Genomic DNA, 15,387 nt, shown 5'->3' on the forward strand with positions numbered 1-15,387 from the left:
ATTTTTCAAGACAGGGTTACACTGTGTAGCCCTGGCTGTCCTGGAACTCACTGTGTAGAACAGGCTGGTCTTGAATTCAGAGATTTGCCTGCACCTGCCACTCAAGCACTGGGATTAAAGGTGTGTGCCATCACTGCCTGGCTCAAACCAAGTCCATTTTAATAACCACAGACTACAACTAATGGTGGGTAATCAGTTGGGTCCTTATGTTCAGCAAACTTCAACAGGCAGTAGTAGGAATGAGGCAGCTAGCTGTGTGTGGACAGGTCAAGATCTTCAGGACTGTAAAGAAGGAGCAAGATGCAGGGAAGTACATACAATATGATCCCATTTATTTAAAAATAAACATTACATATTTGCTTATATGCATAAAATTTTTCTGAAAATTACATTAGAAATTATTAATAGAGGTTGCCTCTGAGGAATGGTAGTGGGGTATGACGCCATGACAGAGACACCATTACCTTATATTTTGGAGCTTTTTCAACCATGTGTACTTTTTTAAGAGATAAAGTTCAGAAGGAACCCTCTTAATGAAACATGAATTATGTACATTTTAAGATTTGTATCTGATTTTCTTCAAGACAAACTGACTTGAGGTACTTAATGTTTTTCCAGGATTCATACCCACTTGACAAGTATTTTTTAAAAAATCATATATTGACTTGCTGTTGTGGAGACAGGATCTTATTCAGCCTATGCTGGACTTGACTGAGGATAATCTTGAAATTTTGATACTCCTGCCTCTGCCTCCCAAGTACTCGGACTACAAACATGAGATGCCACACCCAGCTTGCTGCATTTTTAGAAGACTGGATTTTAAATCAATCGGTTGCTAGCAAATTAAAACTCACATTTTTGTTGTTTTTGAGACAAGGTTTTATCTTGTAGCCCTGGCTGGCCTGAACTTGCTATGTAGACCACGATGGCCCCTGAATTAGACTGCCTCTGACTCCTAAGTGCTGGGATTTTAAGTGTGAGCCACCAACGACACCTGGCAAAACTCTCTTTAAATAATGTAAATAATATGATCAATGCAGAAGACTGAAAAAATTCAAGACTACAAGAAAACTAGGACATATAGTCGGACTCAGCCTATGCTAGGTCTCCTACCTTCTTTTCACTAACACACAGCAGGCATTCAGTAAACATGGCAAGTGCTGGATTAGTGTGTACCACTTCTCAGCAGAAATTACATCCACAGAGAGCATTTAGTTGTTTCCAGTTTTTAAATTAAATTAGTAATAGCTAAACTTTTGCAATGATGATCATCACTAATTAGAAAAGGTTATTGTTAAAGTATGAAACATTAAAGTTTCTGGGCATGTTTTCAGAAAGGTTCTGCTGCCCCCAGCAGCTCAGCAGCCACTCTACTTCCTGCCAACACTCCCATCTTACAAACCTATTATCCCACAGGGGAGAAAGCTCTCCCTCCAATCACAAATCCAAGTCAGTCTTCCTTGACACGCAGTTACTCTAAGAACAGAGGAACTGTCACACATACCCAGCCCATGGTTCAAACATTACAACTTTTAGTGGAAGAAGTTCAATTAGAGAATGTCTTCCACACTCTTAGGAATAACCTCAGTGAAGGAAGGTTTGCTTTAGTCTCTACCCTAGTCTATACTCGGTCCTAGAAATGTGAAACTTTATAACAAATGTGAGTGTGCAAATTAAGCTGCAGACTGGCCATTCTCGACTGCTTGGCATCGATGAGAACAGATTACAAAACAAATAAATACCTCAGTGACCTAGGACACTTGGGATTTGGTCTCCATAACATTTAGAATCCCTAAATTTTTACATTTCAAAGAAAAGGTAGCCAGTCATTTTGCTGACATCTTCAGGGCAGCACTGGGAGGAAAAAGTCAGACAAAAGTGACCTTGACACAGCCCTGTACAACAGAAAGATGCTTACAGCAAAAATAAGATTATTCTCATTTTTAGAAAACTTTTTTTTATTCAAGGTTTAAGTAAGATCAAAAACTACAAGATTTTGTTTGTTGTTGATGAGTGCAAAGAGAAACGCTAAACACTGGTTATCACCTGGTCAGCTAGCAGAGTGCTCTAAGGTCAGATTACCCAGTGACATACCAATTACTTTGTGTGGCTTAAAAATCTTGAAGCAAAAAGTATTCTAAATGAAACATTGGGCTAGAGGGCTGTAAAGTTTGAGCAGGAACTGGTAGGTGGCTGGGAGAGCAGCTGGTTTCCCTATACAAGGACCTAGCATCCAGCTATGTCTGTTCTGACATTTTCAGGTTAAACTTTAACTCATAACCTCTAAGCAGAAATAAAGGCTGTGTACATGGTCTGAAAACAAGCAGATTCACTTCTCCAGCAAAGGTCTAGCTGAGTGGAACCCTAAGGGAAAGAGTGAAGACTGCACACACTGTGCCTGCTACACTACATCTGCTGCGTAGAGTTTCCGTTCCAGGTGTTGTTTTCGTCTTCGCCGTCATCTTGAGTCCTCAGTCTATATATTTTTCCTTCCTTTTTAAAGTCCTCCCCTCGTTTTTCCAGCACTCTTTTTCGGACTGGTTCCCTGATATGAAAAAGAAGGAAAAGAGGGAAGAGGACATAAAACACAAACAATACAAAGTGTTTCTTCACATTTCTGATGATGGCAACTGTATTTTATTTTTGACTCAACAATGAAGTCTACAGGCAGTATCTGTATGTCCCTCCTGCAATAATCAATTTTATTAGCCTTTAGTAACTTAATCTCCTCAGTTCTATAAGTCAAACCAGTCAAATCATATTATCCATTTTCATGATGACTTACTGAACCTCAGAACATGATTTTAGTTAACTAAATTTAAAAACCTCATACAATCTGACACATATACTAAGATCTACCTTAGAGATCACCCTAGAAGCTATACAAAGCTGCAGCTGTACTTAACATACAGAAATGGCCAGTCATTTGCAATCCTTTCAAAACCTTTCCCGGTAACTTACAGCCAAGAACACATAGGACTTCCTTATCCAAACAGGAAGGAGTCTTAAGTTTAAAGAATTTTTTAGGTTTTTTTTTTTTTTTTTTTTTTTTTTGAGACAGGGTTTCTCTTTTTAGGCTGTCCTGTAGACCACGCGGGCCTTCAATTCAGAGAGATCTGACTGACTGCCTGTGCCTCTCAAGCGTTGGGATTAAGGTATATGCCGCCACCCACTACTACCCAGCAAGTTTAAAGAATTTTATTAGCAACAGAAAGTGTAAAAACAACAGAAAATAAAGTCTTACCCTTTCTCACACCCACACACTCTACCCTCTGCCTCAAGTCCACTCACTTGAAAAAGTTTTAACAGTTCACATGGCATCCTATTCCATACTATAGTATACAGAATTAAGTATTTCCACCTACTCTTCAGGAAGATTAGGGATGTTATTGATCTTGTTGCCTGACACTCAAGATAAATGGTATATCAGCTAATCACAGGATTCATATAAATCACCATTCACAGAATCAGTGAAACACTGGACTAAGTGCCCAGACAGCAGAGCAATGGCTTCCAGGGCTGATAGATTTGTTACAATGTCTATTATAGGTCCAAGAGAAATGGGAGTGTAGTGGGGAGCAGCTGTAACCCTAGTACTTGGAAAATGGAGGCAAGAGGATCAGGAGTTCAAGGTTATAGACAAGTAGTTAAGAGGTCAGCCTGAGCTATATGAAACCCTGCATCTTAAAACACCTTACCCCCTGCAAGACAAATGCTAACAGAGTGTGTTTAACAAGAATAAGCATTGTCAGATGGTGATATACCCTCACCTTCTGGATAATACTTTCTATTAACCTATTTAGAATATGCCATCAGAGTATGGGCTAGAGCTATCAGTGCAGTCTGTATAACGAAATCTTTGATTCGTGATGAAAATAATGCCTCTTGGTTAAAGAATCAAGTTTAAAGGCATCATTTTTTTTCTGTTCTTGTTTTTCATCTTCTGTTTGGCTCAGGGTTTCAATGTATAACCTAGAAAGGACTCAAATTCATGATCCACACCCTCACCCGCCCACCCACCAGGCTCTCAAGTGCCAGAGATTACTATGCACCCTGATAAGTCTGGCTTAGAAGCACCATATTCCAGGGTGTACTTAGTTTTTTTTTCAGTGTGATTTTCTTCTGAGTGACTCAAATAAGAAAATCAGCCAGTAGATCAAAGAAAACTTAGATTAATATTCTCTATTTTCAGATTTCTGCAAAGAAACTATGCAAACTCAATGAGGTACTGGAACAGACTTAGTTGAATTACCAGGGGAGGGAGGCCTTACCCTCTCTGAGGAGTGGAAGGGGGCTAGGGTGGAAGGAAGGTTGGGGAGTAGGAGGAGAGGAGGGAGGGGAAACTGGGATTGATATGTAAGAGAAAAATAATAAAAATTATAGTTCAAAAAAAGGAAGAAATTATGCAAGACTTTAAGCAACCAGTGCCATTGTATTAAGCAAAATATGGCTAACAAGAAAGCCAGGTGAGGTAGCACAAACCTTTAATCCTAGCACTTGGGAAATAGAAAGGAGAAGAAACAGATCAATCTGATCTACGAGTTCCAGACCAGTCAGGGCAACATAGTGAGACTTCATCTTAAAATCAAATGAATGACAACAGAAAAACATGGCTAGCAAAAAAGAAATTACATACATGGGAAGAAAACCTGTATTAGTAGTTATGGACTAGAGTTCAGTGAACGGGGGAAAAAGAGGCAACATTGCTTTTCTAGCACCAGGGAGGAAGAGATCTATTGGACATGACCTGGGTATTTTACCACCAGAGAAAACAAGAACATATACCTTTTCTCTGACTTGCTGGATGACACAGGGTTTGAAGGCTCTGTGGATGTGGCTCTTGCTGAAGTCTGTGCAGGAGGAGGATTACTAAATAAAAAGTTGCTAATTAGTCTCCATATGGCCAGGAATGGATAAAGCACCGTCCCCAGTAATGTCCAAATGTCTCTACTGGAAGAGTGGACAATAGATGTGGCTGGTCGTCCTGCCTAGAAAGTAAATAAATAAATAATAAACAAACAAGCAAGCGAAGACTATATCAGTACAACTGAATCCCACATGGGTCTTAGATGCTTCTTTTATCTGGAAATGAGACTCTACTGACTGTCTCAATCCAAGAAAGTGAAAACGATCATCTTTACTGATTTCCATGTCCCATGACTTAGGTGGACTCCTGTCTTTCTTTCTATTTTGAGATGGGCCTCACTTTGTAGTCCTGGCTGTCCTAGAATTCACTCTGGGATGAAAGGCATGTATCACCATACCTAACTTTTTACTTTTTAGAAAGCAATTAAATAATTTTATGTGTATGTGTGTGCTTGAATGTATGTATGTGCATCACATGTGTGCATGAGCCCACAGAAGTAAGAAAGGGCATGGGATCCCCTGGAACTGGATATATAGACAGTTGTGAGCTGCCATATGAACACTAGGAACCGAAGTTGGGTCTTTAGCAAAAGCAGCAAGTGCTCTTAACAGCTGAGCCAGCTCTCCAGCCCCTATTTATGCTTTGAGACAAGGTCTCACAATATAACCCACACTAGCCAAGAACTTAGTATGTGAACCAGGCTGATCTTCAACTAGAGAGATCCATCTGTTTCTGCCTCCCACATGCCGTAACTAAGGGGGTGTGCCACCACACTTGGATAAATCAACCAAAAAAAAAAAAAAAAAAAAAAGAATAGTGGTCTTCTTTTTTATGTGTATTAATATTTTACCTGTATACTATATACTATATATGTCTACTACATGTGTGTCTGGTGCCCAGTGAATCAGAAAAAGACATCTGGGCTGGGCAGTGATGGTGCTTGTCTTTAATCCCAGCACTCGGGAGGCAGAGTCAGGCAGATTTCTGTTAGCTGGAGGCCAGCCTGGTAGACTGGGTTCCAGGACAGGATCCAAAGTTACAGAGCTGCTCTGTGTCTGCTGGAAGCTTAACCTGTGTCCTCTAGGAGAGCAGCACATTCTCTCTTTTGTGTTTTAAAAATTTATATGCACTGGTGTTTTGCCTGCATGAAGGTGTTGGGTACCCTGGAATTGGAGTTACTAGGAATTGAACCTGGGTCCTCTGGAACAGCAGTCTGTGCTCTTAACTACTGTGCCATCTCTCTAGTCCCCACAGTACCTTCTCTTAATTGCCAAGCCATTTCTCTAGCTCTGAACCAACTGTTTTTAAAAAAAGTAAACTTTGGCAATAAAATTAACAACTTTGATAATAAAAGTCTCACTAATTCAAAGAGAAAGGCTTTTTAAAAAAACAAACCAAAGAAAAATAAGTAAGTAAAAGATTAAGATTTAAAATCCAGCAAATACCATGAAATTCTGATTGCAGGGCTGTTTCAAGTGTGCTGGCAGCTCTAGTTTAGAATAGGAAAAACTATACTGACCAGGACATAAAAACCCAGGTGACACTTCAGGTAGGACCCTGGCAACATTTTAGCTTTCTGACCCTCTTTTCTCCTTGAGAGATTAAAGTACTAAACTTACTGGGTGTAGTGGCACACATCTTCAGTCCCGGCACTCAGGAAGAGGCAGGAAGACCTCTTTGAGGTCAAGGCCAGCCTAGTCTATACAATGACCTCTATAACACAATAAGACCCTTTCCAAGAAAAAAAAAGCATGCTATACTTGAATAATTAAATCTAATTTTTTGTTATACATATAATTTTACTGTGCTAGACTGTCTAGTCTTAGGCTAAGAGTTCACAGAGGAAACAACTCAGTATTTGTTTTCTTCTGTAAACTTTTTTGCATACAAAACAGTTGAAAATTCAAAACCTCACATGTATGTAAAATGAGAAAAGATTACTTTTAAAAAATAAATTTAATAATAAAAAACTCAAAGCCTCACAAAACATTAGCATTGCAAATTTATAAAACATACAATAAATGTACTATAAATTGATCTAAAAATTTTGTGTTTTAATTGCCCACAGCCTTTATTCTCTTCCACCAATTCTAAGCAATGACCAAGAATAGAACAGACAGAAAACCCAAAGAGCAGAACCCAGAACTGTGTGCATACTGGCAGCAGCACCACGGAGGCACTGGGTGCGAGCTCCAGGTCCAGCAGCTTCCTCTTGTAGTCTTCTCTGGTGAACTCCCTCCTGGGAAACATGGTTGCTAGCGAAAAATTACCATAAGTGTTGCCAACAGTCTGGAACAGAGAAGTGGATGTAAAGCTTTAAAAAGTAAGGTACTAACAATCTGCATCATTTTTGATTCTAAAATGACTGTTAGAAAATGTCTTAATTTAAAAAGTTCAATTAGACATAAATTCAAAAACCTCTTAAAAATGTTTTAAAAAGTAGCTGAGACATATTAAATCCAAATAATTTTAAAAAGCTTTTAACATCTATAGTATGGCCATTATCTTGCTGTTGGCGATTATAATAAAGCAGTCCCACACTAGCTCAGAATGGAGTATAATAAAGGGTTCTTTATTTAGGGGTAGACTTACAGATCTACAGTCCTTTGCACGAGCAGGAAACAGAAACTGAATTGAGCAGCCAAAAGGGCAGGCATCTGTTTTTATAGTACCCAAGGCCATGCCCAAAGTAGGCCAGCATCTCAAAGGCCATTGGCTGAAGGATTTCCCCAGCATCTTGCTTTATTCTGACTGCTGCAGGTAAATGGAGGCTGTGTGGGAAAAAGCTGTCTTCTGCGGACCAGCTGGACGGCTCACGGATTAAAAATGCTTGCTGCCATGCCTGACCACTTGAGTTAGGTCCCAGGGAGACAACTGACTTTTCAAGTTGTCCTACGACCCCCACACATGTGCTGTGGTGTGCATATGTCCCCCACACCTCCCACATAAATTAAATGCTGTAAAAACGCTTTAAAAGATATCTGTCACACTAAAGCTCCTCTGTGCTAGGACTGAATTTTATCTTTGTTAAAGAACATGGAAAGATCTATGGATTTTTTTTTCATTTGTTTGTTTTGAGACAGGGTTTCTCTGTAGCTTTTGGAACCTATCCTAGAACTCACTCTGTAGACCACAAGGATTAAAGGCATATACCACCACCGCCTGGAATGGACCCATACTTTGATCGATTTATTTATTTATTTATTTATTTATTTATTTATTTATTTGCAGGGTTTTAGGCTAGACTAGATTTGCAATAACAGAAATCTGCCTGCCTCTGCCTCTCAAGTGCTGGGATCAAAGAGACCTGCTACCACGCCCAGCTAAAAAGTTTCTTTTTTTGGGCTGGAGAGATGGCTCAGGTTAAGAGCACTGGCTGCTCTTCCAGAGGTCCTGAGTTTAATTCCCAGCAACCACATGTTGCTCACAACCATCTACAGTGAGACCTGGTGCCCTATTCAGTTGTACAGGCATACGTGCAGGCAGAACACTGTATATATAATAAATAAATGAATAATTCTTTAAAAAAAAAAACCTTTGTCTTTTTTCTTTTTAAAAGCTGGGCTTGATAGTAGGGGCAGGAGAATATCTGAGTTCAAAGCCAGCTTTGGTCTATGTAACAAGTTCCAGGCCAGCCTCTTCTGATGATAACTGTGAGACCCCACTGCAGTATAAGTTCCTGAAACTGAGATTAAATGTATGGTGTGAATCATTTATATCTCAGGATGAAAAGGACGTTCTCTTAAAATGTATTAATTTCTATTTTATGTGCACTGACCATCTGTCATAAAAGTCTGATAACTTGGGGCTGGAGAGATGGCTCAGTGGTTAAGAGCATTGCCTGCTCTTCCAAAGGTCCTGAGTTCAATTCCCAGCAACCACATGGTGGCTCACAACCATCTGTAATGAGGCCTGGTGCCCTCTTCTCGCCTGCAGGCATCTACATAGACAGAATATTGTATACATAATAAATAAATAAATATTTTAAAAAAAGTCTGATAACTTGAGTTTGACTCTTGGAACCCACTATGAAAGTTGAATGAAACAAACATGTATGTCCACATTCATACACACACCTACACTCAAACATCAGACACACACAACAGTTATAAATAAAAATATGAAATATGGTATCTATAGAATTCTGAAATGGGGTTTGTATTAAGGGAAATAATAGTCATTGTCATTTTTTGAAAAAATGTATGTTTTTGGAGACATGATCTCAATCTGTATGCCAAATCATTTCAAATATTTTATTAGAAAAACTGGTAACAGTCCAAATATGTTGGTGAGTAATTAGCCTAAATTTTCCAAACGCTATAGAAGACCCCAACTGCTGCTAGACTTGACTGCACAGCTGCTACTTTGTTTGTTTTGCAATACTATGTGGGAGGTGTGGGGGACATATGCACACCACAGCACATGTGTGGGGGTCGTAGGACAACTTGAAAAGTCAGTTGTCTCCCTGGGACCTAACTCAAGTGGTCAGGCATGGCAGCAAGCATTTTTAATCCGTGAGCCGTCCAGCTGGTCCGCAGAAGACAGCTTTTTCCCACACAGCCTCCATTTACCTGCAGCAGTCGGAATAAAGCAAGACAGGGGTCATGTGTCAGATGTTAAAAGTTTTCTTAAACCATTTGGATACTAAAACAAGACAGAGGAGCCTTGTGGGGTCCTCAGGACACCAGAGCAATGAACGACCACCTGAGTTGGATTCTGCCACGCTGAGGCATCATATCCTCTTGTGACTCAACATGGTGAGAAGACTATTTGAGTAGTTTGCTGAAAGGGTCTAACCCAATATCCCAATATTTTTTAGTCATTAAAATTGTTTTAATAATAGAGCTAAATTTTCTTTATGACTATACGAATATACTGTAAAATACCCATCCATGGGGTTCCTGTATTTCTTTTCATTAATTAAAATTCTCAATTATTTTACATCCTGAGAGCAGCTTCATACCCCCTCTCCCACCCACTCTTGTTTCCCTCTACCAATCTACGCAATCCACCCCTCTTCTACATCTGTTCAGAAGGGGGAAGGACTCCCAGGGGTACCAACAAAGCATGGCCTATCAGTAAGATATTCCATGAGAAAATGAAACTTAAACAATACCTATCCACAAACACAGCCCTAAAGAAGAAACTAGAAAATTTACTCCAACCAAGGAAGTTAGCTGCATCCATGAAAGCACAGCCAACTTTCTAATCTTAACCTTGATGTTATGAGAACCATACTGCACATACAAAGCTTAGATCCTGAAGGATGATTTGTAACCAGGATCCATTTACTCAGGACTAAGGGAGTAAAAAGTACTGGAAATTGCTCCTACCTAACTTGTAATGTCATCAAATTTCATGTGTCACTTAGATTTTGAGTAAGCCCACACTTTTAAAGTAAATTCCTGATCCTTCGATTGGCAAACAGAAAAACGGCTAAACAGTAATCACCCATGAGAAAACAAAGAGAACCCACTTCCTTTCCAGGACAGGCAAGTCCTCAGATCAACTAGGAGACCACTGGCTTTTCACTGCTCTTGTTAATTAAGCATGCTAAAGGAATGTTCCTGAGTCTGCTGCACACTGTCATGTGTAATTCAAGTCAGAACTCCCGCCACCTCACTCTATTTCCTGCCATTCTTCTGCTTTGGAACCTCTCCTGCAAGATTTTAATAACCCACACATCTGTCTTTATGAACTCACCTGTGCAGCGAACTGCCTTGCTTCTTCTAACGGCGCATCAGAAGGAAACTGACTTGTAAAGGAAGAGCCATCAGGCAGCCGGAACTGAATTCTTGCAATGGTGCTATGAAAAAAGAAAAAAGTCAAGCTGCAGTCAGTGTCGTTCACCACCAGACAAAGGCTGCTGAGAAAGGCCAGGACACTTGCTCCCCAGCTTGATGATATGACCTTGATCCCACGGTGGAAGGAGAGAACCCTAAACTGTCATCTGACCTCCATGCATGCACCATGTCATGCTGCTCCCACCCCCATAAATAGTTTTCTTTCCTTCCTTCCTTCCTTTGTTTCTTTTTGATCTTTCTTTCTCCTTAAATGCAGTTGAAAGTAGAAATGACGTTTTGAGGTGGGCAAGATGGCTCAGCAGGTAAAGTATTTGCCATGGAAGCCTGTCAACCTGCAATCCTATCACAGGAAGATCCCAGGTTAGAGGCAAGCCTGGGCTATTTGCCCAGTGAAACCTGGTCCCAAAAACAAAACAAGGGCCTGGTGAGATGACTTAATTAAGTTCAACTCTTAAGACCATTCCTCCACAGAGGAAGGAGAGAACTAATTCCTGAAAGTTGTTGTTTACATTCACATGGACTCCATGGAACACACACAACACCCATCCCAGGGCCAAAATAAATGTTAAAAAATTTAAACAATAAAAAAAATAAACAAAGCCATGTAGCTATCACAGGAACAGTAGAATATTTTATGACTTCCCAAAATAATCCTGAGCATATTAGTAATCACTCTATTTCCTTTCCCAGGCCCTAGCAACCATTAACTGGTTCACGTAGTCAGAACCTTTCATCTAAAAAAAAAAATCATTATTTTTTTCATACATTATGTATGTATGTATTTCATACAGTATTATGTAATCAAAAATTCAGCAAATGCTCTGTAAGCTCTTGATTCTATTACTGGTGAATCTCCTCCTAAACTGATAAATGTTATCACATTGTAGCTTTTTTGAATACCATTAATGTTTATGGACAGGCTTTTTGTGGACATACTATGAATCCTTGTATTTGCTGGTTTTATGTCAACTTGATACTAGCTAGAGTCATCAGAGGAAAAAGCATCAATAGGGCAAATGTCTGCATAAGATCCAGCTGTCAGTTAGTGACCAATTGGGGAGGACCCAATCCATTTTGGGTGGTGCCATCCCTGGGAAGGGTGGTCATGAATTCTATGAGTAAGCAGGCTGAGCAAGCCAGTAAATAGCACCTACCCATGGCCTCTGCTTCAGCTCCTGCGTCCAGGTTCCTGTCCTGACTTCCTCTGATAATGGGACTGTGATGTGGAAGTGTAAAACAAACCCTTTCCTCCCCTTTACTTCCTTGATCATGGTGTTTCATCACAGTCATAGCAACCCTAACCACGACAACCCACTCTGATATATATCTAAGAGTGAGTGCTGGGCCACCTGGTAACTCCATGTTTAATATCCTGAGGAATTACCAAATGGTTTTATAAAATGGCTTCACCATTTTATGGCCCATTCATAATGCAGAGAGGCTCCAAATTCTCTTCCTCCTCACCAACACTTGTTACTGTCTTTATTGGATTTTGTTCAGTCTCATTGTGTAGACCCTGCCTAGCACTTGTTCTGACCTTGAATTCAGAGACCAGTTTGCCTCTGCTTCTGAGTGCTAGGATTAAACGCATGGGGCATCATGCACAAACTTTTATTGTCTTTTAAAACAGAATTATCCTAGGTGGTATAATATTCAATCTTTTGTACTGTTTCTTTTTGTGAGATAGTTTTACTATGTAGCCCAGGCTGGTCTGAAACGTCATATATAACCCAAGTAGCCCTCAAACTTGCTGTGTTCTTGACTGAAATTACCAAGGGTTAGAATTGGCTAATGGCCAAAACACTATTTGGCCAATAGCTTAGGTGTATTGCTAGCTAGCTCCTATATCTTAAATTAACCCACTTTTTTAAATCTGTGTATCACCACAAGGCTGTGGCCTATTGGTAAGGTTCTTGTGTCTTTCTCATACGGCAGCTACATGGCACCTGCATGACTCTGCCTTCTTTCTCCCTGCATTCAGTTTAGTTTTCCTGCCTAGCTCTATTCTGCCCTGCCATAGGCCAAAACAGCTTCTCTTTAACCTATGGTAATAAAATATAGTCACAACAAAGGAAAATCCCATATCACCTTATAAATTTCAAGATTAAAAATTCTGTAAAAATCAGGAATGGAGAGATGGCTCAGCAGTTAAGAGAACTCACTGCTCTTGCAGAGGACCTGAATTTGGTTCCCAGCCACCAGGCTTGGGAGCTGCCTTGATTGTAGCTTCAAGGCACCCAACCAACATCATCTTTTACCCCTTGGAAGTTGCTTTTGAGATTAAAAGAAGAGAGAGGTTTAATTTGTATGTTTCTGTGGAGAGCATATGCAAACATGTATGCATGCACACCTTCAGAGAGGCCAGAAGAAGGCATATGGTGTCTTCTGTCACTCCCCATGTAGTCCTTTGAACCTGGGGCCTATACTGTCTCACTAGCCTGGAAGTCAGCCAGTGCTAGCCATCCTCCTGTCTGCTCCGTGAATGGAGCTGGGTTAGACATTTGGTGGACTCCAGGCTTGTTACATGAGTGCTGGGATCTAAACTCAGACCTTTCTTACCTGATAAGCCATCTCTACAGCTCCAAGTGTGACCATCTAAATACTATGACTTTGAGGACAGAACAGAATGTTTCCCCATGGATTTTGGTTATAATTTTTTCAATAATCTTCTTTTTACTCTTAAAGACTTATACTGCTGCTAAATTTATCAAATATTTAAAAAGCAGTATACTTAATATTTAAAGAGCAGTATCTTTTAGTTTTTGTTTTTTTCAAGACAGGGTTTCTCTGTGTAGCTTTAGTGCCTGTCCTGGAACTATACCTTGAAGACAAGGCTGGCCCAGAACTCAGAGATCCGCACGCCTCTTCCTCCTGAGTGATGGGATTAAAGGCGTGCCCCACCACTGTCTGGCTGATTTAACATACTTTTTTATTGCAATTTTTTGTTTGAAGTAGGATTTCTCAGTGTAGCTTTGGGGCCTGTCCTGGAAGTAGCTATTGTAGACCAGGCTGACCTCAAACTCACAGAGATCCGCCTGCCTCTGCCTCCCGAGTGCTGGGATTAAAGGCGTGCGCCACCACCGCCTGTCTTTATTGCAATTTCTAAACAAGTTGAATTCTCTTTATTTTTGAGATTTATTGTGTTTTTATTTATGTATATGTGTCAGTGTATGTCTGTGTCAATGTATGTCAATAAGTACAGGTGCCCTTGGAAGCAGGAAGACAGCGTTAGATCCTCTGGAGCAAGAGTTGCTACAGGTGGTTTTAAGCTACTTGATGTTAGGAACTGAACTCAGGTTCTCTGCCAGATCACCCAACCTCTGAGCCATTTCCCCATCCCTCTGAGAAATCAAAAGTTTAAAAAAGTGTATTTTTGAGACAGGGTCTCACCCTGTAGTCCTGACCAGCCTGGAACTCACTATATAGACCAGGCTAGCCTCAAACTCAGAAGAGAGATCTGTCTGCCTTCCAAGTGCACCACCACACGAGGTCATTAATATTTGATTATGAAAGTTAGCAATTGTCCAATATCAAAAAACTACATAAATCCTAACCAAGAGCTGGGCTTGGAGTCCTATGTCTTTATACCCAGCAGTCTGGAGGCAGAGGCAGTTTGATGTCAGTGAGTTCAAGGCCAGGCTGGTCTACACAAACAGTTTAAGGTTAGCAAGGACAACCTTGGGAGAATCTGTTCAAAATAACTAATAAAAACAAACAAACAAACAAATAAAAGTAACACTAACCAGCAAAGACACATGGCTATTTCTGGGAGACATTTATAAAGCAAGAAGTACCTTCTGTCTCGAGCAGAAGACTCCCTCTTGACTTCTGCTCCTGCCTGTCTGGCCAGCAAGGCAGCAGCTTTGGCAGCCTCTACTTCCTTCGTCTTTGCAAAACGAGCAGCTCTCTCTGCACGGTCCTTTGAAGGAAACACCATTAGACACATTACTTCTTGCTGTCAGAGCCTACATGTTTATAAACACAAGGGATAAACACAATATATGAAATTCCTTAGGTTCATGTGCAGACTTTACACATTTAAGATCTGAGGGTTTTTTTGTTTGTTTGTTTCCTTCATTTAGGCAAGTGTCAAGAATCTGAGTTGTGTGGAAAAAAAAAAAAAAAAAAGAACTGCCTCCATAGCCAGGAACAAAGTATGACACAAAGGTGATGTTTAATGAGTGTTTGTTGAATGGTCAGAGGAATAGACAGTACTTAGATATATATACAATAGGTTAATTTAAAAAGCAGCTGCCGAGCTTGTTATGGCCCAGTGGTTCAGCACACTGACAGTTCTTCCGAGGACACAGGGTCCCAGCATCCACATGGCAGCTAACAAACCTCTGTAACTCCAGTCCCAGGGACCCAACACCCTCTCCTGGCACATATGAGCACTGCATGCATATGGTGTCTATACATACACATCTGCAAAACACTTATACACAATAAAAAAAAATCTAAAAAAGAAAAAGAAAAGCAACTGCTATAAAACCATCGTCACCCTTTAGTTATGCCTCAATCTTTTGAAAGTCTCTCTCTCTCAAAATTAATGCTTTTATACAGACTACAATTTACAAATTCTTTGGTTTTTTTTTTTTTTTTTTTTTTTTTTAAATTCTTTTTGACAGGGTTTCACTGTTAGGCCCTGACTGGCCTTGCATTCACAGAGCTCCATCTCCATGTCTCCTGAGTGTCAGGGTTAAAGGTTCGCATCAC

The 15,387-nt window shown here is 40.2% G+C and overlaps 1 protein-coding gene across 1 annotated transcript in view; it reads right to left on the reverse strand.

The window, feature by feature from the left end:
- Positions 1-311: 311 nt before the first annotated feature.
- The window catches only part of Ubxn4 (UBX domain protein 4), a 33,720-nt gene continuing 18,644 nt past the window's right edge, over positions 312-15,387 (reverse strand). The window contains exons 9-13 of the mRNA XM_038349042.1: positions 14,466-14,590; positions 10,571-10,673; positions 7,025-7,156; positions 4,786-4,988; positions 312-2,545 (exon numbers count right to left, since the gene is read on the reverse strand). Of these exons, the coding sequence (XP_038204970.1) occupies positions 2,407-2,545; positions 4,786-4,988; positions 7,025-7,156; positions 10,571-10,673; positions 14,466-14,590 (702 nt within the window). The 3' untranslated portion in view covers positions 312-2,406. The remainder of the gene's footprint in view (positions 2,546-4,785; positions 4,989-7,024; positions 7,157-10,570; positions 10,674-14,465; positions 14,591-15,387) is intronic.

This window comes from Arvicola amphibius, chromosome 12 (assembly GCF_903992535.2).
Source record: "Arvicola amphibius chromosome 12, mArvAmp1.2, whole genome shotgun sequence".
NCBI lineage: Eukaryota > Metazoa > Chordata > Mammalia > Rodentia > Cricetidae > Arvicola > Arvicola amphibius.